Raw genomic sequence first — 23,030 nt, forward strand, 5'->3', positions numbered from 1 at the left:
AGAGGCTTCTCCTCCAGGCTTTATTGTTATTTAATCAGGAACCGTGACAAAGAGCTCATAGATATTTACAACCACACTGGGTGAGTAGTTTAAAGAGTGAGGTTTACAAATTGACACTATAAGGCTCACCACCAAACACTTGGTTGGTTGGCATTGGGCCATTTCTCAGGGGGGAGCAGCCAGGTGTTTAGTGAGCTGCTTAAGGGCATGTTTAAAGAAGGAATGAAGAGAGCAAAGATAATTTAATCACCCAGCTTTTATGTACTATTAATTATTTTCCATTATTCACTGCAAATTATCATTATTTTCTTGTTCTTTCAATTTCCAGAGTATCATCATTACACGTTGTTTGATGTTGTTTTAAATTACAAACGCTTAAGGAGACATTCAGCTAGGTTACAGCCAGAATTTACCAACATTAACTGTAATATTCAGTAATTACAGGTTTGGAAGTAGTTATACACATTTTTTTGTTTTGACTCTGTTGTCTGGTATGTATACTCTATTATGGACTAGACTGTCCATATACATAGATAATCGGCAAAAAACCAGTGGAAATACTAATTGACATATTCATTTTGAAAGCAGATCAGGAGAGCAAAAGCAGTGGCAAAAGATGATGTCACTAAAATATTTAACTTAATGCTCCCTCACACTGGACTTCTCTCATTGGCTAATATGCATAAGTGTGTGCACGTACGTGTGTGTGGATGTGTAAGTGTGTGTGAGAGAGCGAGGGGGAATTCAATATCTTTCTCTTCCTTTAACCCTCCCTGCATGACTTAACTCTGCTATGGATCACAGAGGACTGGATTCAAGTTGAATAAAGCAGGGTCATCATGAAAAGAACATGAGACCTCGAAACACTAACTAAAATGTTCAGACTTTTTTTTTTACAATCCTTTCTTGCTCTTGACTTTTATTAAGATTAAAATGATTTTGAATTCCATTACTCTAATCCTGCTAGAGTTATGCCAGAATCCTATTAATCCACATTTTAAATGATCAGGAGAACAGGTGAAGGGGATAATTAGCATTTGAGTGTACTGAGGTTTGGCGGTAGCAGGAATCTTGGAGTATCTCTTTAAAAACAGGTGGTCAATGTAAATGCAGGTATGAGTTACACATGCTGAGGATGAACGCCGTTGTCAAGATGCCTTGCAGACATGTCTAGTCTCCAAACACTGACACTACCAGAGTCAGGCTGGCGCCACTGTCTCCAGCTGGGCCAAACATGAAGAGCTGGCTAGCCTTGCCTCACTCTGAGTTGTCTCTTCTCATAATCAGCAACCGTTTAACCTTCTTCTCTTCAACAAATACCATTACATATCTGGCTCTTTGACAGACCAACATCAAAGAAACGAGAACAGCCCAAACAGTTCACCTCAATTTGAAATGTGTTGAATCTGCACTTTCCCGACTTTCACTTTACATTGTACAGAAGCAGTGAAAACTTTGAGGTTCAGAGTATTTGCTGTGGATTTGTATGTGCATAATTTAGCATAAAATGATGGGCGGTAACAGCTGCAGGACCATGCAGTGCACTAGAAGCCTTGATGATGAAACCCAGAGTGACCTGATTTATTAGTACGCAAGCGTCTGCTGAAGAGTCACAGGAAGTATTTCCGTATGATTTTCTGGGGACTTGACTTGGGAGGCATGGAGGCCACCCTCTCTAAAAAAAAACACACCCCAGGCCCATTTTTTGCAAGGGGGCGGAGGGTCTAAAATAAAATCAGCTGTCACTGTCTGCTTTCTGGACAGAGGTGAAAACATAGTACTGGAGCTGGTCTCCAACACTGACTGGGATTTGCTTTTTGGCTTGGAACGACCCTGCAGGCCGGGGTGCAGTGGCCTTCAATTGGGATTTGTACGCACTGAGCACGTATTTTTATATTTCGATAACCTCCTTACCTGGTAGGTGATGAGCACTACGAGAGATGTGTAGGGGGTTGGGTGGGATATTGGAAAAAATAAGTTAATGGCTTTTAAATTATGTTCTTATGTTAATAACTCTGCATGCAAAAATTGGAAATGCATTATAAAGTCACCTTTTTTGATTTTTGCAAAAAAACCTGAAAAACGGGCTCTGAATTCTTGACAGTACTCAAATTCATTAACATTCTGCTCATGTTGAGTGCAATTCCACTCACAATAACTGACAGATATAATAGACAAATCTTGTGCCAGAACTAAAATACTAAATGTATTCAAACTTGAGGAGAGATAACATTTATTATAACCAATTCTAAAATAGATGGACTTCTGGGCTGTCATGTTGCTGTACTTCCTTCATCTTGAGGCAAGCCTACAAATGAGTTTTTACACAAAAGACGCAGACTTGAGGTTATTGGTGCAAGCTATCTAAATGCTTTTGGAAAGTAAAGCTTTGAACTACCAGCTTCCTATATATTTCACTGAGAAACACGACCCTTCATGGTTAAGTTTAAAATAGGCTTGATTTATTTTTGCAAGGACATGGCGCCTAGATTACTTCACTTTCTTGTTATGTGAGCTCTTACCCCGACCTAAGGTGTCATGAGATATCTTCAGACTGTTGAAACATTTTTTGGGATGCAATTTTTAGTTCCTACTACAATAAGTCTATACCCTTAAGACCTTAAACTTGCTACTGGGCAGCGTTTTCCACTCCTTAAGTTTGATTGCTCTAGTTAAGATTTTAATTCAAATACACACTGCATCTAAGTAAATGTAATTCTCTAACTTTAAGAGTTGTGAAATATTTCCCTTATCTGTTTCATCTGGCTGATTGGTTTACAAACATACCTACCATTCCAACAAGGCTAAAATAGATCACAAGGGACTGGTAGCTACAAATCAAATAGCAAAATAAATATACCAATGGGAAGCAGCTAACAACTGGCAATGCTTTTTTTCAATCTCAGATCCATGAGCCCACTATTCAGCTTCAATTTAAATAGTTTAACACTTTTATCTTTAACTCAAAGAAGTGATCAAACATGTTGATGTTTTGATTTGATTTCTTTCATTGTGTGTGTAATTTATTAGGTTTCCAATACATAGACAAATGATATGTAGTGATTAAATATGTCCCTTGCTGCCAGAAATGATATTAAAGATGTGAAATATCATCTTGTGTTGCCAGTCTGGTAGCTTTTGCCGACAATATTATTGATATTACAATGAGTTACATATACACGTGGCTTCAATTCATGCAATTTCAACACAGAGCAGAGCGGAGATGTTTCTATATGCTGTTAGCCTTCAGAGTAATGGATAGTCTTATTTTGATGCTGTACTTTTTTCAAGTAGTTTGTATTCATATTTCATTTTCTTATTTGCATCAGCTCATTTATATCCTCAAGTGAACTGAGGCGTGAATACTTTAAATTTGCAAACATAGACAAAACATATTTTGTCAGGAACTGGTCGGATATGGAGTCGATGGAAGTTAAATAAATGATCACACTGACTTTTCAGCAGATTACAATACACTGCAGGTTAGCAGTAATATTCCTTTGGTTCAGAAGTGTTGACTGATGCAATTCCAGACATGTGAGAAATGTGAATGACTACTACTACTACTTCCTGTATAATCGCCTAACCCTGATAATAAATGTTTATATTGAGTGTTTTATCACACTATGTCCTTATTGTTAAATATGAGTTATGACCACAGTGATTTAAAGCCAGAGTGTGTGTCTAATTTCCCTGGAGATTATTTGGAATGACTTACAGTACAAAGCATCTTTCACAAGAGCCTTTCCTGCATTATTGTAGCACCTTTAAAGCATTATTGTAGCCCCTATATGGTTGTCCTGGTCAATATATTTACCAGTTTAAAAAATATCACACATTTCCTCCAAAATATGAACCATTTTAAATGTATAATATCCTGGAGCATATTAAAACAGCACAGTTTCTTCTATCTACTTGCCACTAATCTAGTGACACACAATGATTGCCTGTCATTTCAGCACAAAGTAGGGTGCTACCTCAATCACTAGTTGATACTTCACGCTACATGAGAGAAGCATTTTACTGAACAGTTTATCGGTTCTTTGTGCCATAGCTGCTGGCAGCGCAGGTTGAACCAGGGCAGGACCTGAAAGAGATACAAACCAGAGGAACCGGATTCACTCTGTGGGCTCAGGTCATCCCACTGACCAACTGAGAGGCCATGTACCAGCCAGCTGTTTCCAAGCAAGCAGACATCACCATTCCCAGCAGGGTACTTTAGTTTGTGCATGGTCATGTATTGTTCTACTAAAACAGGACCTGACCGAACTGCCTGCATTAAAATAACATTAGTGAAATGAGAAGCAAACTTTATATGGTCAGTCATATGGGCCTGCTCGCTATCCTGTTGTTTACTTTATAGTTTAGTATTTAGCTGCTTTGGAGCATTCAGCTTTGCACAGGAGCAATTGTCACTAGTATTGTTGGTGATGACAGTTTTGCAGCTGGGGAAAGGGGTCAGTATACTATAAATAGAGAGGAAACATAAGATGGGGAATGTATATAGGGGAAGGTTGTCTAAAACATGAATTATAGTTGGCTTAACTTTTAAATAATTCACACAATTCCTTGAAACTATTACAAGCTAACAGCTTATAATGTGAGTTTGTGACTGAGAGCACAAGCCGCACACATTAGCATCAGCTACACCGTGTTTGAAGGCGGTGGGACTGCACTGCAGAACAGTCCTATTAAGCACCAGTTTGATTTCAGCTCATGTTGAAGTGGAGGCAGCTAATGATATTTCCTGCTTCATTAGGTCATGGAAGAGTCGGAGGTCTGTTCTCTGCCTGGGGGACTTGCCAGTGTGAGGAAACAATTTGAGACCCAGGAAACTGCAACATCACACAATGTAACCCAGTTCCATTTTCATCACAGAACTGTGCAGGTACACATGTTGAACACAGTATATCCAGTAATGAGGCTGAGAGCATGAGAGAGATTATGTGGCGGTCATATGACAGTGAATTGAGCATGTTGCCATTAGCATTAGAATTGTATGAATGCATAGGGAGCTTGAATGTTAACACTGAGGCCCTCATTACATCTTATTGCACCTCTTCCAAAACGTTCATAAAAGCTTTACTGAAATGTTCAGGGCTCTTCAATTACACTTATAATGTAGCTTACTTTGGCAGATAGAAACTTTACTAGGCTGTAGAAAGTAATCGTATTTCTTATTTTGCTATGGTAGTGTGAGTGAACGGCTTGACACAGTCTTTGCTATTTTGCCTCCATCTGTGATAATTCATTTCCAACTGCAGTGAGCAATCTGGTCTAGCATCTTCTCTGCATGGTATTGAGTTGTGTACTATTAAGCTTTGGCTAATGGAGTAAATTGGAGTGGAGTAAACACATCTGTCACAAGGGGGGCAATATGTTGACGCAAGACTGAACAATTTATTCCTGTGTTTGTGTAGTATGCACACATTTTTTCTGTGTTTGACAACCACTTTCCTCATCTTCACAGGAAATGTCCAACTCTGAGGTGACAATGTCAAGCAGCAGCAGGCATGTCGTCCAAGGCAGCCAGCAGCTAAATTTCAACCAAGGAGCCATGGTATTGAACGTTCTCTGTCATTGTGTTTCTGCAGGCAGGCCAGAGGGCTAATGAGCTTAACAATTGAATTGCCTTGATGGGTAAAAACTGTGACTGATTGCAATCAATCACTTGTGTGTAATTAGTGTTTGTTTGGTAGTCTCACTCAGTTTGAGCTGAGCTAAAACATTACATGAAATGGGGAAAATGTATAGTTATTTATAGGCAAACGATGAGTGGAATTGCTGGTTTATGAGGATCAATACATTTTCTCACATTTCTCTTTTAAAATGTTCAGGTGTCTTACAACGACACTAACTTGGCATCCAGTTTTGAAAACCATCAAGATGAAACAGGTAAGATGCTGTTTTGGTATTGTTATTCTCTTCCATATACACTGTCATTGCCGGACTAATTTAAGCCCTGCCTATATTCTTGTGACTGTTCTGACTTTTAGAAGAAGAGTTTCCCAGGTACACAACTAAAGAACTGAGGGAGCACTTTGAGAAATCAATTGAAGAGGCTGCGTCACAAAAACAAATTAAGGTAAGCATTTCCATTTCATTTGAATTAGGCTAAAAGCTCAGAATATTAGTGTAAGAACTCAACACCCAAAAAAATACACCCATCCCATCAGTGCTCCTACAGAACGCAAGATATACTGTCCAGCCAGGGTATATTGGATTTAAATTGCGGACTCTGTCTTTAAACAGTACCGGAAAGACCCCTTAAGAATTATCTTGTTTAGAGTAACAGAAGAACAACTTGCATACATTGCTCTCCTAAAAAATAAAACATATATTGCAGGATCACATACATGCGTGGTTTTTGGCGAAGGTGAATTTGATTCGAGTTTGAGTTGCAAATGGCACTTCACCACTAACAATGACATTTCTATATAGGTATATAAACACATGACATTTTTTATGTGTTCTTAACACAGTACCATTAACCTAGGTAGGATTATACATGTTTTATGATCTCATTTTTACACTTTATCTCAAAATGATTACAACAATTTCACATTTAAAGCACATGTAACCCTTTTATGGGGTAATTGGATTGATTTGCTAAGTTATTCATTCTCAAATACCATTTCTGTTCTTTAAAAAGATTGGACGTGATATCAATCGATCTAAGTGGTCCTCAAATGTGATTCAAAACAACACCATGACTAGTGAAGTGTATGGAGCATCTGCTGCTGAAGCAGCAGAAGACACATCAGCTGAAGTGATGGACTATGAGGACTTTCCGCCCCCACCTGCTGAGGATTCTGACTATCTTCCACCCCCACCTCCAGACTTTTTAGAAATGCCATCAGACAATGATGATATTCCAGCGTGCAACTACTCACCTGAGCCTCAAGAACCAGCAAACCTTTCCAAATACCCAGTCAACAAAGAGGCTTATTACAAGCAGAGGAGTAATTATGAGCTGAAACGTCTTTACAAACACATTCATCCTGAGGTTCGTAAGAATATAGAGATGGAATTTAACAGCGATTACAATGAAACTGAGTACAAACGGTCAGAGAACCAAGAGTACATGTACGAAGATGAAGATGGTAGTCCCGATGACATCTACGATGAAGAATACACCGACTGGGAAGAGATTCTCCCCGGGGAGGTACAGGCGATGCGATGGAAGTTTGAAAATAGGCCACTTGACACAATTAAAGATGAAATTCCTGATGAGGTCGAGGACATCAACAAAATAACTGAACAGGAAATGATTCTTGGAAAAGATGTGAGACATACAGCTTGGATGTTTGAAACAAAGCCGATGGATGAACTAAGTATACCCAATATAAACTCTGGCGAACATAAAAACAAATTCAATAAATGTGAAAAAGGAGATGTCCGTGCTGCAGCATGGTTGTTTGAAACCCAGAAAATGGACACTCTAAATAAAATGCATAAAGAGGAGGATTTAACGAAAGAGGTTGTATTTACAGAGGAGGATGGAAACGCTACCATTTACATGATTGACAATAAGCACATGGAAAGCCTTGGCCATACTGAGACCATTGACGAGAGCCACCTGTTGAGTCTGAGGTCAGTCTTGGAGGAAATTCATGAAGAAGTGAAAACAATCACTAGCACTTTTGACACTCAGTTCAAATGCATCATTATGGGACAATCAAGCCAAATGCTGGAGATCAAGTCTGTGCGTAAAATCGAAAGTGAATTGGAGAACTCAATTGCCTCACGTTGGCTTTTTGATACCCAACCGCTGGACATGACAAATGGAGAATATACATCTTTGAAACTTGTGTGTAGTCTTTCCATGGAGGACAGTAATAAGGGAGACTGGGGCAGGTGGTTGTTTGAGATAAAGACATTAGATTCACTCAATGATTGGGAAAGCTCAAAAATAGAAAATAAAGAGGTAACTGGAGCGGATGTGCGCAAACACTGCTTAGTGTTTGAAACCCAGCCAATGGATTCTCTGAAAGATGACTCCAACGCAAGACCACAATCTATTGAAGACATTATCGGGGGAAATGTTAAATCTGCAAGGCACTTTTTTGAAAGCCCTAGAGCAGAGAGGAAAGCTCTCGCTGAGGTAGGAAGACTTCAAAAGACAAGAGTAAATGAAGAACTTAAAGGGGATGTGAGACACCAAAAGTGGCGCTTTGAGAGTCAACCTCTTGAGCACATAAGAGAGGGGAAGAAAGAGGTTACTCGCACAGTAAATGTTAAAGATGAACTCACACAGGAGGATGGTACAAACTGCAGGGCAGATGTCCGCAAGAACTGCTGGGTATTTGAGACCCAGCCAATGGATACTTTAAAAGACGACTCTAATAGTCAGCCCCTGACAAAAGAGGACATTATTGCAGGAAACGTGAGATCAGCTAGAAATTATTTTGAAACAAATCCAGCTGAGGAGTTGAAGGAGCTTGCAGAGGTGGGCAAACTACAAAAGACAGTGGCACAAATGGAAGAGAGGGGTGATGTCAGACATCAGAAATGGCGATTTGAAAGCCAACCTCTTGAGCAGATCAGACAGGAAAAGAAGGATGTCACCCGAACAATTGACCTGGAAGAAATTGACAGAGTTGACGTATCAAACTACAAACAAATCTTTGAGAGCACAGATTTAACCTGGAGTGATATGTCTCAAAAGATTCTTATCGAAGGTGTAACATCTGGTTCTGTGAAATCAAATAAGAACCTGTTTGAGTCCAATTCGCTGTATGCCATGCAAGACAGCACAGGGCACTTCCACGAGGTGAAAACAGTACGACGTGAAGAGGTTGTTAAAGGAGATGTAACAACGTGCAAGTGGATGTTTGAGACCAGACCAATTGACCAGTTTAGTGAAAGCATTGAAAAATACCAAGTTATAAAGGGCATATCCAAACAAGAAATAGAGACTGGCGATGTGAAAACGGCAAAGTGGTTGTTTGAAACACAGCCTCTCGATGCTATTAAGTATTTCAGCAATGTTGAAGATGAAGAAGTGGTGGAGACAAGTAGGAATCTTGATGTCATGAAGGGTGATGTGAAAACCTGCAAGTGGTTATTTGAGACAAAACCAATGGACATCCTGTATGAAAAAGCGGAGTTAAAGGGTGAATATGAATCTGAACAAATGCAAAAAGGTGATGTCAAAACATGCACGTGGCTTTTTGAGACACAAGCACTTGATTCTATCCATGATGAAACACAAACCATTTTGAAAACATGCACTGTCAATCAAGAGGACATTACAGGAAAGGATGTAAGAACTGCTTGTTTCCTCTTCGAGACAGAGAAACTGGATAACCTCACTGGGGAAGAGACAGGATCTTTTAAACGTGTTACAGAGATAGACATTGCATCTGGAGATGTGTCTGGGATGAAGTACATTTTTGAAAACCAAACATCAGATATCATGACTTCTACATCTGAAGAAGAATTGCAAAAACTCAAGAGAGTTCAGACTGAAGACATTCAAAAAGGAAACGTGGTGAACTGCAAATGGCTCTTTGAAAACCAGTCAATAGATACAATACATGATAGCCAAGAGGAATTTATGAGCAGTCGCACAGTTAATGATGTACAAGGTGGTGATGTAGATAAGGGTCGTTTTGTTTTTGAGACTTACTCCTTAGATGAAATTCAGGAGACAGACACAGAGCTGACGAAAATGCGAAAAATTGTCCGTGATAAAGATGAAAAGGGCGATGTGCGAAATTACACAATGATGTTCGAAAATCAGCCCCTTTATGCCATTCAGGACAAAGAGGGACTTTACCACGAGGTCACGACTGTCACAAGTGAGGAGGTAATGCGAGGAGATGTCGTCGGAACCCGCTGGAAGTTTGAAACCAAGCCCCTTGATGCTATCAAAGACACAGATGCGGTTTATCTCATTAAATCTGTCACACATCAGGATGTGCAAAAAGGTGATGTCACTTCTGCAAAGTGGAAATTTGAGACACAACCTCTTGACATGATTGCTGAAGAAAAAAAGGCTTTTATCAAGACCGTGGAGGATATTCAGGGAGGCAATGTTAGGATGAACAAAGATCGTTTTGAGTCCGATGCACTGACCCAGGAATCTGTAAGAACAGTTAATGTGAGTGAAATTAATAAAGGTGACGTCAGTTCTGCGAAATGGAGATTTGAAACACAGTCAATAGATAAAATAAGAAGCGTGAGCTCTGAAAATCTGATTGAAACTGTTAAAAAAGAGGAGTTTGAAAAGGGAGATGTAAAAAGTTCAGTCTGGCTTTTTGAGAAAAATCCTCTTGACCACATTAAAGAGGTAGATGAGAACGAAGCTACAACCACTGTATCACAAGAGGAGATTTCCAAAGCGGATGTAAAGACAACAACATGGCTTTTTGAAACAACACCATTTGATGACTTCAATGAGACAAAAATGGAGAAGAGTGAAATCCTGGGCAAGAGTGTCAAGGGAACTCTTGAGGAACTTTATAGTCAGAAAATGGTGAGGTCGAAGGGAGTACTTATTGAAGCTGATGAAATAGGTGACGTTAGGATGGCAAAATACCATCTAATGAATAAGCAGGCCCCTGAAATTCAACGAGAGGATATAATCAGGGGAGATCTGCAGACTATTATGATGAACTTGCTGAACAAACAAGAAAGACAGGAGCAGCAGATAACCATAGATTCAGAAGAGAAGGGTAATATCAGTTCTACAGTGCATCAACTATTCAACCAAGAGAGAGACAGCAGAATTGAAAGAGAGGAGATATTACGAGGTGACATCCGGGAAGCCATAAAAAACCTTTTTGATGAGAACGGTACAGCAAAACATGGAATACTCATCCAGGAGGACGAGAAAGGAGATGTGCAGATGACATTATACTCCCTTCTTAACAAACAAGAAAATGTTAATGTTGAAAAAGAGGACATTGTAAGAGGGGATATAAAGAGTGCCCTTCAAAACCTGTCCAGCTCAGACAAGACAGATCAGGCAGTGAAGATAAAGGTAGATGAAGCTGAAAAGGGAAATGTCAACTTTTTCTCCACATGCATTGAATCTGGGGCTCTTGACTATCTTAAACAGCTCCACTTTGAAGCTGATGAGACTCTGTCTGACGGAGCACAAAAAGAGGAGATCCTTGGAGGTGACATAAAAGGTACTAAACTCATCCTCGGCCGTAATCAAATGCAAATTGAACGTACGGTAGAGGATGTTGTACCTGGTGATGTTCACAACACAGTAAAAGTTTTTATGTCAGAGCCAACCCTATCATTGGAGAAAGTCCAAAGGGAGGAGATAGTCAAAGGAGATTTAAGAGCTGCTTTGAATTCATTGTCTCAATCGGCTAATCAGACAGTTGTTGTAGAAAAAGAGGAGGTGGTGAAAGGCAACATACCTAAAACCATGCAATGCCTGAAGAAGGCTCAAACAAGGAACAAGGAGGTAGAGAAGCCAGATATCATACCAGGAAATATCAGAGGGGCTTTAAGATCTCTTGAGAAATCATCGACAACAAGAGTTGAAGCTGTTGTTGAGGATTTAGTTCCTGGAGATGTGAGGGCCACACTGAAATCTCTAGAGTTGGCAAATAAAGCTGTGAAGGAAGTTGAAAAGGAAGAAATAGTGAGGGGCGATATTCGCACAACAATGCAAAGTCTGCATAATGCCTCCAGTGAGAAAAAGATGTGTCAACAAGGAATAGATGTTCAGGGAGACGTCAGAGGAACAATCCAGCTCTTATTGGAGCCAAGAATGGAAAGGAGCCCAAGCCTTGAGCGTGACTTAAAGGGTGATGTGAAGATGTCCATTAAGTCATTATATGAGACGCAGGAGCAATCCCAGTTTGAGAAAGAAGAAGTGATAAAGGGTGATGTTAAAGGCACTATTAGGTCTCTGATGGAATCAGCACAGCGAGAATCTCCCAAAGTCAGACTTGGATCATATAGGAGAGTTCGAGTAAAACAGAGCCCTCCAGTTAAAAATCTAAATGCTGAAGCACAGAGGAACATACAAAAGATCAAAACCGCTAATTCAGTTGAGACATCAATGGAAAATCAATCCATCTCTCATGAAACTCAAATCGTAAAAACAACGTCAACAACAGTGGAGCAGTCTGCTCAGCAATCCTCTACTGTGGTGGAGCATAAAACTATCACCCAAAACCACGGCATAAAAACATTAAAGACAGAGTTCCGTAATCTAAAGTCGAAGGGAAAAGGAATGAAAAAACAAGAAAAAACCAATGTTAAGACTGCAGATTACACCCTAAAGGCAGAATTGCCAGAGCCTGATCTGTCTCTCCCACCTCCACCTCCACCAGTGGCAGACACAGACCTTCCTCCCCCTCCTCCCCCCTCAGTGGATTCTGACATTGATCACCTTCCTCCTCCACCACCACCAGTCACCAGTGAGTATGACTTTCTCCCACCACCTCCATCTCAACAAGAACTGGAGAGCATCCCAGCACAGGAAATGTATCCTTCACCAGCAAAAGCAAAAAAGATGACGGTCAAAAAAGTGAAAGCTCCTGTTTTACACCAAGTCCAGAAGGTGGAATCAAAAGTGGAATTCAGTAAAACGAAACAGGTAGAGAAAATTACATCTGAAACAACAACACAAACTTCAAAAACAAGTTCATGTGAAATCCCTTCATTGCCTGAGTCACCACAACCACTGAAGAAGGTTTACATATCTCCTGTGAAATTCACCCCTCCACCCTCCCCCCCACCTTCCATGAAAGGGAAAATTAGTAAATTTCACACTCCATTAATAAAAGCAGAAGGAAAGTACCGTAAGACGGTGGATGAAAACACCCCTCCAACCACTCCAACACCTACTTACATACATGACTCAGTTACTGCTGCTCTTGAAATGCTTTCCTCAAGCGATAAGGAACAGTCAAATAAAAATACATCAGAGGTCACACAGGAGAAAGCTGAAAGTGTTGCATTGAGTGTTCATTCAGGACAATCATGTGGTGTGCCCAAGCACATCGTAGACAAAAATACCACCCAGTGCAATGTCAGTGCTAGCCATGAGAAAATGATCTCAGATTCAACAGTTGTATCCTCTGCCACACAGAAAATGGTCTCTAATGAGTCGTCTAATGTTGTTTCTGTTCAAAAGACCTCATCTGTCTCAGCTGTTAGACAACAGATGCGTACTACTACACAGAAAACTGTTTCCTCCACACAGTCTATTCAATCTGTCATGGCTGGCACAGTCCAGGCCTCGGTCACTAATTTTGCAACAACTGAAAACATGGTGGCTGATAGAAGGAACGATTCTAAAAATCTGAAAACAAAAAGCTCCAAAAGTTCAGAAGATCAAAATGAAGATGTATTGCATTCTGACAAAATTGGAACAAAGGAGAACGAAAATCTAAGCAAATCCCTATCTGAGAAAAAAGTCAAAATTGAAAAGGAATCTAAATCGCCACCAAGGGACAACAAGAAGAAATCTGATCATTCTCCTATCATGAGCCAAGACAATGTTTCTGATGAACCAAAGCAAACAGAAAAGGCAGCTCCCAATACAAATGGAAAAGCAGGAAAAGCAAACCAAAAGGTTAAAAAGAACAAGCAAGAAAAGCAAGTAGAGACAAGAAAGTCCAGTGAGAGTGAGAAAAGGAGTGTTTCACAAGATGTCAAGGTAGAATTGAAGAAAGCTACTGAGGTGAAAGTGATCAGTGAACCTAAGGAAGTAAAGATAGAGTTAAAGCAAGCAACTAAGAAAGGTACTTCCCCTCCTGCTGCTGCCTCGATGCCAGCAGCTTCCTCCATGCCTGCTGTTACTGTAAGCTTAACAGACAGCAAACCAGAAACTCCAACTCCAGCTAAAAAGAAGAAGAAGTCCAAAAAGTCTAAAAGCAGTGCACAGACAAATCAAGGTAAAGAGATTTCCACCGAAACAAATGCAGCTATTGTAGAAACCAGCACTGTGAAATCCCACCAAACTCAGGAAACGGTTTCAGTTTCCCAAACTCATAACATTGTAAAAGAAGAGCAGATTCAAATCAAGAGACAAGTCATTAGTGCAGAAAGTAAAGACATTCAGAATTCCAAGCAACAGAAAGCAGTTCAAAAGCAAGTGAAGGGATCTCAAAAGAAGAAAGAAGTGATAGTTATTCAGCAGAGCACAGTGGAAGAAGAAAGTAGGGATCTCCCAATTACTGTGACAGGCGAGCAAAAGGAACTGGTGAAGTCTGAAGCAGGGAAAACTGAGGAATCCCAGAGGCTGGAGGTCCAAGCATTAATCTCTCTCATCACAGAGATACAAAGAGTTTCAAAAATGACTGATTCTGAATCTGTGAAGATTCTGCTCAATACAGTTCCAGATTGGCTCATGAGTTGGGAAGCAAAGCTTGAATTGGAGGGATCTGTGGTGGAAGGTGATGTGCAACAAAGCAAAGAAACTCTTTCACATCTGAGGAAATTAGCAGAGGCCAAACTTATGCAGCTAGAAGACAATGAGACAATGGAGAAACATGAGTGTGAGCCAGTTTCTGAGAAATCAGTTTCTGGTGGGGCAACAACAAGAATATCCAAGATCAGTATTGGTTCTGCCAAAATTGAGAAACAAACAAAGAAGAAAAAGTCCACTGAAAGACGGAAAGAGGAAACAAGTCAGTGTAAGTCTGTTGACCTTCGGGCTCCCTCGCCATTACTCAGGATGCGCTCTCCCTCACCAACGTTTATCACCATCGAATCCACACGAAGAACTGACTCACCCCTGAGAGTCAGTCCATCCCCTAACATGCTGCATAGGCCACCCACACCTCCCACACCTCCGCCACGTAGGTCTGACACGCCGACATCACGCCTTACAAGAATCACACCATCTCCGACTTTTGACAGAGCAGAACATTTGGCACGACTCAAAGACACAACAGCCAAACTGTCACGTGGGGTTACCCCACCTCCGCTACTTCCCCAACAAATCTCAGAAATGAAGTCTGAAATTGTGGAATCCCCTGCCTCGTTTCATCGACAAATCAAAATTGATTCACAACTTGTGGAGGCTTCACGATTGTCAAATGCAACAGAAATTTCTAAAAAGAGTTTATCTGGTGAGGCTCAGCAGACTGATGTATATTCTACATATGTAGAATATGAAGCTAATATTTCAGAGGGTTCAAATGCGAAGAAAATAGAAAGAAAGTCTGAGTCCCACATGGCGTTGTGTCAAAATGACCCAATTCTTATTGATGCTTCGGATATGTCAGAGTTGTCTGTATCTGTCAAAGACAAGAAAGAGTTTTTTGAAGAAGCTCAAAAGGCTGAAATTAATAAGACCTATACGCGAAAGGAGCCCATTGCCATCCCTGAAAGACTGGGCCCAGACATGGAAGACTGTGAGGCAGAAAATAAAAATAAAGAAAAAAATGAGCTTGTCAGGGCAGACTTGTACGGTCTTGTAAACACATACAACACACCAGAAGATAAATTATTTCTCAGAAAAGAGCTTATCCCACTCACAGAGTGGCTTCACAATGAAACTGAAAGCACAGATTGTGACAAAGAGAGAGTAGACATTCTGGAACAGGAAATGCCAACTTTTGACATCCAGACTATCAAAAATGTTTTTGAACTGGGTGAGAAAAGTTCCTCATTCAGAGAGGAGAAAAAGGATCAGGAGGAGACTTTGTCAAGCCTGATTGAAACAACAGCAGACACTTCAAAGCGGGAAGTTCCTCTAGAGACAAAGAGAGGCTCACGGCAGAGCACCCCCCTCCCTTCTCAGAAAACTGGGATAGAAACTGTGCCAGCAAAACCATCAGGCTTCTCTGAAACCAAATCCATCACAGAACATTTCTCAAATGTTGATGAGCTGGGTAACAAGGTCACCGGAACAAGGACAACTGTCACTGAGCAGTCTGAGAGTGTGTCAACCCAACAAGCTGCTTTTTCCTACGCTGATGCAGTTAAAAAAAAAGCTGCAGCAGCGAAGCTAGCAGAAACCTTCAGTGACGATGCTACTGACAATTTGTTGAGTAATTTCCACAAAACATGGACGGAGAGTGAATCTGTTTTCAAGAGTCTTGGCTATACTATTTCTGAGGAGACAACATCCCAAGTTGTATCACATCATTCGAAAAACGTCTCATCTGGTAAAGACCTATCAAGCATGAAAAAACTGAAACTAATGGCATTGACTATGGACGGACAAGTTTTCGTTGAATGTCTGCTTGTGGTGTGTTACAAAATAATTTCTAATTACTGCATTGTATGAATTGTGAAGGTTTTTCTATAAAACAAAAAAAGTTGGTAACAAGAATAAGAGTCTGCAGCTATGCCGGAAGCTCTGGGGATTCAGTTCAGTTCTGCTTTTAGGTTACATTAGCATGCTTACCATTACCTTACCAGAGTAAAGACTGAATGTAATGTACCTTTTTAACAGGAAAATTACAGTATATGCTGGCTGAAGGCTTGCACTGACTGCACCCGATGACAGCTGTTATGTGTTCCTCACTAACAGTGAAATCTTTACAAGCATGTGTGGAAAGAATAACATTCGGAAGAAGATACACTTATATATACAGCTCCGAAAAAAATTAAGAGACCACTGCAGCATTATCAGTTTTTCTGGTTTTACTATTTCTAGGTATGTCTTTGAGTTACATTTTATATGTTACATTTTTTGATTGTATTCTATAAACTACTGACAACATTTCTCTGTGTTGGAATTTAACAGACACTGGAATGGCTGCCATACATATAGAGATTGAGATTCAAGAAAAATGTGGAGTGGTCTCTTAATTTCGGAGCTCAATATATATCACTGCTTAATATGTCATTAAATATTTTTCGATAAAAGGGAAGCCATAGTTGTTGCATTGTGAGGCAGCCCAAAGGAAAGCCAATCAAATGGGATTAATGAGAAAAAAAACGTTTTGCATTTTATCTCTTTCAAACAGGTTCAAGTTCCGAAGTCAGAGCTCTGCACAGTATGTCGGAGGAGAGCTTATCCGATGGATGCTCTGATAGTGGACAAAAAAAAGTACCATAAATCATGTTTCTGCTGTGAGCACTGCCGAAATAAATTAAGGTAAATATTGCATTCATTCAAACACATTGTCACCATAATTACAATTAAACATTGAAATATTAATCAGTAAATGAACAAGTGATTTAAATGACAGTATCATTGTTTAAAATAATAGAGGTTATAATTACTTATCTAAAAGAAACATTGTTCTTTTCTCTTGAAGCTTAGGGAACTATGTCCCTCTCCATGGACACTACTACTGTCTACACCACTACAAACAGCTCCTCAAATCCAAAGGGAACTACGATAATGGACTCGGGCAGAAACCTCCCACAGGAAGTAGTGGACCTATCCCCTCAGATGAGAATCTCGAATGGAGATATTCTGTGAGCAGTGTAACTTCAATAGACAAAACACTGAGCGGTGAAAACACAATCACAAAATTGTACGATGAAGCCAAACCACACTGCAACAAAATATCTGTAGTTTGGCCCCCACAGGCCAATCTCCAAAAGAAATCCTTTAAAATAGAAGATGAAATTCAGCTAAATAAACCACATTGGCCCCCTTCTGACAACTCCCCCACGTTACCCAAACAACAACATAGAAAGGCTGTTCCCAAAAGTCTCCTTTGAAATAAAATCACTCAACAATTTAGTCAAATAAACTCAAAGAAGCACAAATAATTAGTACACAAGATGCTATGAGGTCCTGTTGGTTCGATTAAGGAAGTGTTTTTTGAAGGTTATGCAGGTGATTTTAAGAAAGGAACATGAAAAGTGAGGATAGAGAAGGAAACTGTAAATACTTTTAAATGGGAAGTGTAAGGAATAGCAGGTTGTAACTGGAATAGTAAGTACTATTGAGGTAAACGGAGAAAGTATTGAAAGTGGGTGTAGAGATGAAAAAGTGTGCCTTGACCTTTGTTGTTCTTTTTCCTGACAGTCTGATGTGACATTGGGTATTTGACACAAAAACAATCTAATTAATGAAAACAGGTAAAACTGCTATAACAACTGTCATGTTACTTGTAGATGGACCAGTTGATCACATTATAGCTAGGAGCAGCTTTAAGACACATTTGAAATCTAGATCAAATAAAATACATTTTATTGTTGCTTTATATCTAATTACTGTGTGGAATTAAGCCCGAGTGTTGGCCCTTTAATCAACCAAGTTGTACAATTTCAATCAGCTCTGTTTCCTTTTCAACCGTGTTCCCTAAAATAATTGGTTTATTGTTCAATGCACTCCATTTTTTTTGCTCTGTATGCCGGTTCATGGAGATCATCTCTGTTATATTATTCTGTCAGGTCTTTTATCTTTCAACATATCAACATGTTTGCATTTGCATTTTTTTAGCACCTGGTGTGCAGACTACTAAAAGCATCTTGGAATTATTTTATTTATAATATTGAAAGTATATAATATAAACAAGTGAATTGGTGATAATCATGTTTGTTTTGGACATTTGTATCCTATATTGAACGACAAATATTTTGCAATGAAGAATTTTATTTTTTAGATTAGACAGTTATACCTTGCTTTGTACAAGAAATGTCCTGATTCTGTCATACTGTCAGGCTGGTTCACTCACTTTATTGCTGATCCAAGGGCAATAAAAATATTGATTTTAATTGTTTCATGTGTGTCTTTGAAAGTCTATTACTCAGTCATACAAACCAGACACAAAGAGGATGTTCTTTCACAGGTGTGTGTCAGGTTGAATTAGACTACATGGAGACAGGAGCAAGACAGCAGATCCCTTTAACACCATCAATGTAATCTCCTTTAGAAGCTGTTCCTACCTTGGAGGGGATTTCCAAGTTCAAAGCACTGGTGTGCCTGCATCAGATAGGAGACCATTTCCAAGTAGGGACATTTTTTTAAATTTGCCAGAAAATAAACAAAAAAATGCTAATTAGGGACAGTTTGAAAACAAGCCGTGTAATACAGCAGCATTGGATACACAGAAATCATTAATTGAATTCTACAGCCAGTTATAAAATACGTCTTATTTCCAAATGTGGTTACTCATCCTTTGGCTCTAATATTATTATTATTATTATTATTATTATTATTATTATTATTATTATTATTATTATTATTATTATTAGTATTAGTAGTAGTAGTAGTAGTAGTAGTAGTAGTAGTAGTAGTAGTAGTAGTATAGCTTCGTTCAAAGCTGCTCTTGCAAAGAGCTTGAATACAAAAAATACAAGAAAGCAGGAGAACAATCGTATAGAACATATAAAATCACACTCTACAACAGTAAATAACATAAAGCAGAATAAACAAAATACACAAGTCCACAAAAATAACTTAACATTTAAGTAATTAAATTAAAAATAAAAGTGAGTCCCTTATCATATTATTATTATTAGAAAGAAGCTTTTTGGCACATGCTTAAGTGTATGCCACCAAACATGGAACACAGGCCTAACAGCCTGAAGAGGCCCTTTTCTCTAGGATAAAGATAATACAAATCACCACTCCAGACTTGGCCCACTCTGCGTGTGGATGCCTCGCCAGATGGATTGGACATATGATCGAAATGTGTGTCTGGTGTGAAACAGGTAGGAGTTGACTGGAAATTCTCGCACAGCGTCAACCTAGCTTGCTACTACTCTCTGCAGTCCTCACTTTCTTTCTTTAAGCGGATTGGTTAAGGATCCATCGAATTACAATCTGATTGGTCGGCTTTGGCCAGTCAGGCGCTACGTCAGCCCAGTTGCGCTAACCATCATGTTTTCTCCCCCCTGGTCGAATAACAGTGCTTTAGGATGCTGGAGCAAAGCGGTAGCGTATAATCAGGACCAGAAGTCTGAGTGGGATGGATGCACTGAGAGAGGTAGGCAGAAGAAGGATGCTTTATTGTCTTAATGGCGTGTGTTATGCAGGTTGAGCTTCACTTATATTGCGGAATGCAGTGCATTGTGGTGCTTCTACTTTTTTGTGTCTGCTAATATTATACATGCCTTTCCAAGGATAAATAATGTCCTTCTTCGTTTCCGTGCGCTCATCCGCATGTTTTCGGCTGTCCCGGTTATGGTAGGTCTTGGATCCCTGCCTCGCGGTTACACGCTTTGGGTCTTTAGTAATGCAGCTACTTTGTCTCAATCCCCGTTGAGCGCATGATCCCCATCCTATTTGCAAGGGCTTTCACCTCGGCACTTACGGTTGGAAATGCGCAGGTTGTCCAGGACGATGGATGGTGCAGCTTGGCCAAGTTACACAGTAGCATATGAAACTTTAAACATACGTAGATGTTCAATTTTTTTTATTCAACCTCCCTCTTTTGCAGATTAAGACAACATGTTCACCCGTTTAATGTTTTAAGGTGTGTGTGTGTGTGTGTGTGTGTGTGTGTGTGTGTGTGTGTGTGTGTGTGTGTGTGTGTGTGTGTGTGTGTGTGTGTGTGTGTGTGTGAGTGTTTATTTGTATTCTTTAATATAAAACGTAGCCTTGGATTGGATTGGATCGATTAATGATAACATAATATTTAAAATAAATTCCTGATGATCATTCCCTATTGTCAACCTTTACTTTTATTTCCCTATTAAATCATATTTTTAAAAATACATTTAAATCACATGATGTTTTAATTCAAAAAAGCAGTGAAAATATATATTTTAAATCTATATTATGGTATGTCCACTACAAAAAAGATGTATTTTATAGAAAACAATGTGATGGAAATAATCAGTATAGCTTTTAAAGTTTAAAGTGTAAAAGGATCGAGCTCTCTCTGGTGGAGCTGTTGTTTTTTTTTGTTTTTTTTCTTGCTGCTCTTACTTGAGCATTTTTGATCAATATCTGGATCAGATGCTAATCCCCTTCTCTTTCAACCATGTGATGGTTTCCATTACATGTCCATCTGCTCGGACAGGAAGTCACGTTCAGTGTCAGACTGCCTGTGTGATCAGAGGTTTCTCTTTGTTTATTTTGTTTTACCTTGGCCTCATACTACAACTTAATGTACCATGCAATATAATTTCTGCAAGGGGTAATTAGTCTAGGCAGTCTAAAACTTTAATCCCAGGTTTTATGTTCCTTTCCTTTTTCACACTGAGCTTAGAATCACCATTTATTAAGATGATGTACTGCATATCTATGTATTTTGGATGTAGCTTGTTTGGTATACACAACTGTTGTGAAAGCATAAGGTTAAATGTATTATATTCTTGGCCTGATGTTACAATATGCATCCTGTCCATTTTAAAACAAACGTGGATATATGAAGTCAACAGTAGCAAACATTAATTATCTGGTCCTAACACTGCCTGGATATAAGCTTGCTCGTAATAAGTTCACATGCTTCTTCTTTTTATGGCAGCCCTTTCTCCTCTTTAAAAGCACAGCTTGAAACTGTCTTTACTTACATATGTTTATCCCCTGACCTATTTGAGAATGGGAATATGCCAGTACTTATGGCAACAACTTTAATGTAACTTCTCCTCTCCTCCCTCACATTCACATGTAGAGGCCTCTCCATTAAAGTAAATAATCAGAGCAGAGACCCATTAGAAGGAACTACAGAGTTATATGACAATGCTTGATTATGACTGGCCTTCTCCTTACAACGGGAAATGAGGTTTAAACCAAATGGTTTATATATAAATAAATACAAATGTTTTAATGTGCAAATTGAGTTGCGTTCAAATATTAATTGCATAATCTATTGAAACTATGAAAAACTCAAACACATCAAGAATTTCAGATTTTAATGTACACCTTTAATATCAACAAATTATTTGGTTTTCAAAAAAAGTCTTTAGAAAGAACTACAGTACAGTAAATAGTATAGACATCCCAACATTAAGGTACATTTATAATGGACTATGCTTGTTTTGACTTCTCAGGCAGAACTTGCCACACCCCCATAGTCTTGATAACAATGTCTAAACTGCCAAAATAACACAAAGTACATGTTTACATACTATAACTTCCTGCCTGATGCCCAGTGAGTGGCAGATCTGGTTATATATGACTCAAGTGTTGGTTATGACTTTTCCCATCAGGATGTTATGATTCATATTGTATAATGCAGTACGAATATGCTCGTTTTATGATTTTGTTTGGTGATACTCAGTTGTAGACGGTTACATAATCTTCAATATAGCTGCTCATCATCTTCTTGCACGAATCAATCATTTTCTTTATTGATTAATTTATATTATTTTGTATTCAATGTGGAACTAGATAACATTTGTGCTTTTACCTATCATTATGACCTAAATGTTGATTGCAGAATGTAATGGCTTTAAAATAATGACCCCATCAGCATTTAGATTGGTTCCCTAAGCCTTGCTTTCATTCTGCAATTATGTCCCCCGAGGTTGCAAGCTCTTTCACAAGAAAGAAGCAAAAGACATACACTGCGTCACTGAGCATGCTGCTAAGAGGTTATTAATATTACTGGATGTTTGTATTTTTGCCTTTATTATAGCAGTCGGTTTAGGGTTTTGTAATTCAAAGTAGGAATCTTTAGTTGTTTCTAACTTTGGACCAACTGTTTTTGAGAATATGTGAACTTTAGATTGATCTTCTCTTTATGAAAATGAACAGAGAAAACATTTGTTATAATTGTGAGTCCTGTGTTGTGTTTAACTCTAAACACTAAGTCAAGGAAAGTTAAAAAGCTTTCCGTTTCCTCCGTAATGTTAGGGGATGGTGTTAAAGTTGTTCTTAAAGCCCAGGGAGACATTTTGAAATTTTAGAACAATTGTCCAAAACCTTAAATGTTACAGATACAGATACGCTAACAGGGGGAAAAAATACTAAAACAATGATTGGATGGAACACTGTTTTACATAAATTGATCACAATTGTAATTATCACAGGACAACAGGGCAAAATGATCAGTAATCAGAGACATGTAGGGAAGTAGCTGTTCATATTGACTTCCCGATAGTTAGCATAGGGCAATGTGCAAAGGCCCATAAAGCCTCTGCATAGTTAGTATTTTTTTTCTCATGAACCTATCAGACAAAGTCAAAATTGAATTTCCCTTGTATGGTAGTTGGCATCACGTGGGGAAAGGAGAAGGAAGAGGTAAGAT

General features: G+C 39.1%; 2 protein-coding genes across 2 annotated transcripts in view; both read left to right on the plus strand.

Annotated features, from left to right (window-relative positions):
• The first annotated feature begins 1,780 nt into the window (after nucleotides 1-1,780).
• xirp2b (xin actin binding repeat containing 2b) lies at nucleotides 1,781-17,426 on the plus strand. The gene is made up of 9 exons (XM_063886995.1): nucleotides 1,781-1,917; nucleotides 4,055-4,213; nucleotides 4,760-4,888; nucleotides 5,471-5,560; nucleotides 5,838-5,895; nucleotides 5,997-6,085; nucleotides 6,653-16,091; nucleotides 16,899-17,029; nucleotides 17,193-17,426. Exons 2-8 carry the CDS (start codon nucleotides 4,163-4,165, stop codon nucleotides 16,988-16,990), a joined length of 9,948 nt encoding a protein of 3,315 aa, XP_063743065.1. The 5' UTR covers nucleotides 1,781-1,917; nucleotides 4,055-4,162; the 3' UTR covers nucleotides 16,991-17,029; nucleotides 17,193-17,426.
• A 2,269-nt stretch (nucleotides 17,427-19,695) lies between these two features.
• b3galt1b (UDP-Gal:betaGlcNAc beta 1,3-galactosyltransferase, polypeptide 1b) overlaps nucleotides 19,696-23,030 on the plus strand; it is a 45,055-nt gene continuing 41,720 nt past the window's right edge. The window contains exon 1 of the mRNA XM_063887213.1: nucleotides 19,696-19,820. The gene's annotated coding sequence lies outside the window, so the exon portion shown is untranslated. The remainder of the gene's footprint in view (nucleotides 19,821-23,030) is intronic.

Source organism: Eleginops maclovinus, chromosome 7 (genome assembly GCF_036324505.1).
Source record: "Eleginops maclovinus isolate JMC-PN-2008 ecotype Puerto Natales chromosome 7, JC_Emac_rtc_rv5, whole genome shotgun sequence".
Lineage (NCBI taxonomy): Eukaryota > Metazoa > Chordata > Actinopteri > Perciformes > Eleginopidae > Eleginops > Eleginops maclovinus.

Excerpts from the sequence above, each read along its gene's own strand:
- xirp2b (XM_063886995.1), top strand. The coding sequence starts at position 4,163 with ATGTACCAGCCAGCTGTTTCCAAGCAAGCAGACATCACCATTCCCAGC. Across the intron at positions 5,561-5,837 it reads ATTTCAACCAAGGAGCCATG|GTGTCTTACAACGACACTAA; the intron begins GTATTGAACGTT and ends TAAAATGTTCAG. Across the intron at positions 6,086-6,652 it reads CGTCACAAAAACAAATTAAG|ATTGGACGTGATATCAATCG; the intron begins GTAAGCATTTCC and ends TTCTTTAAAAAG.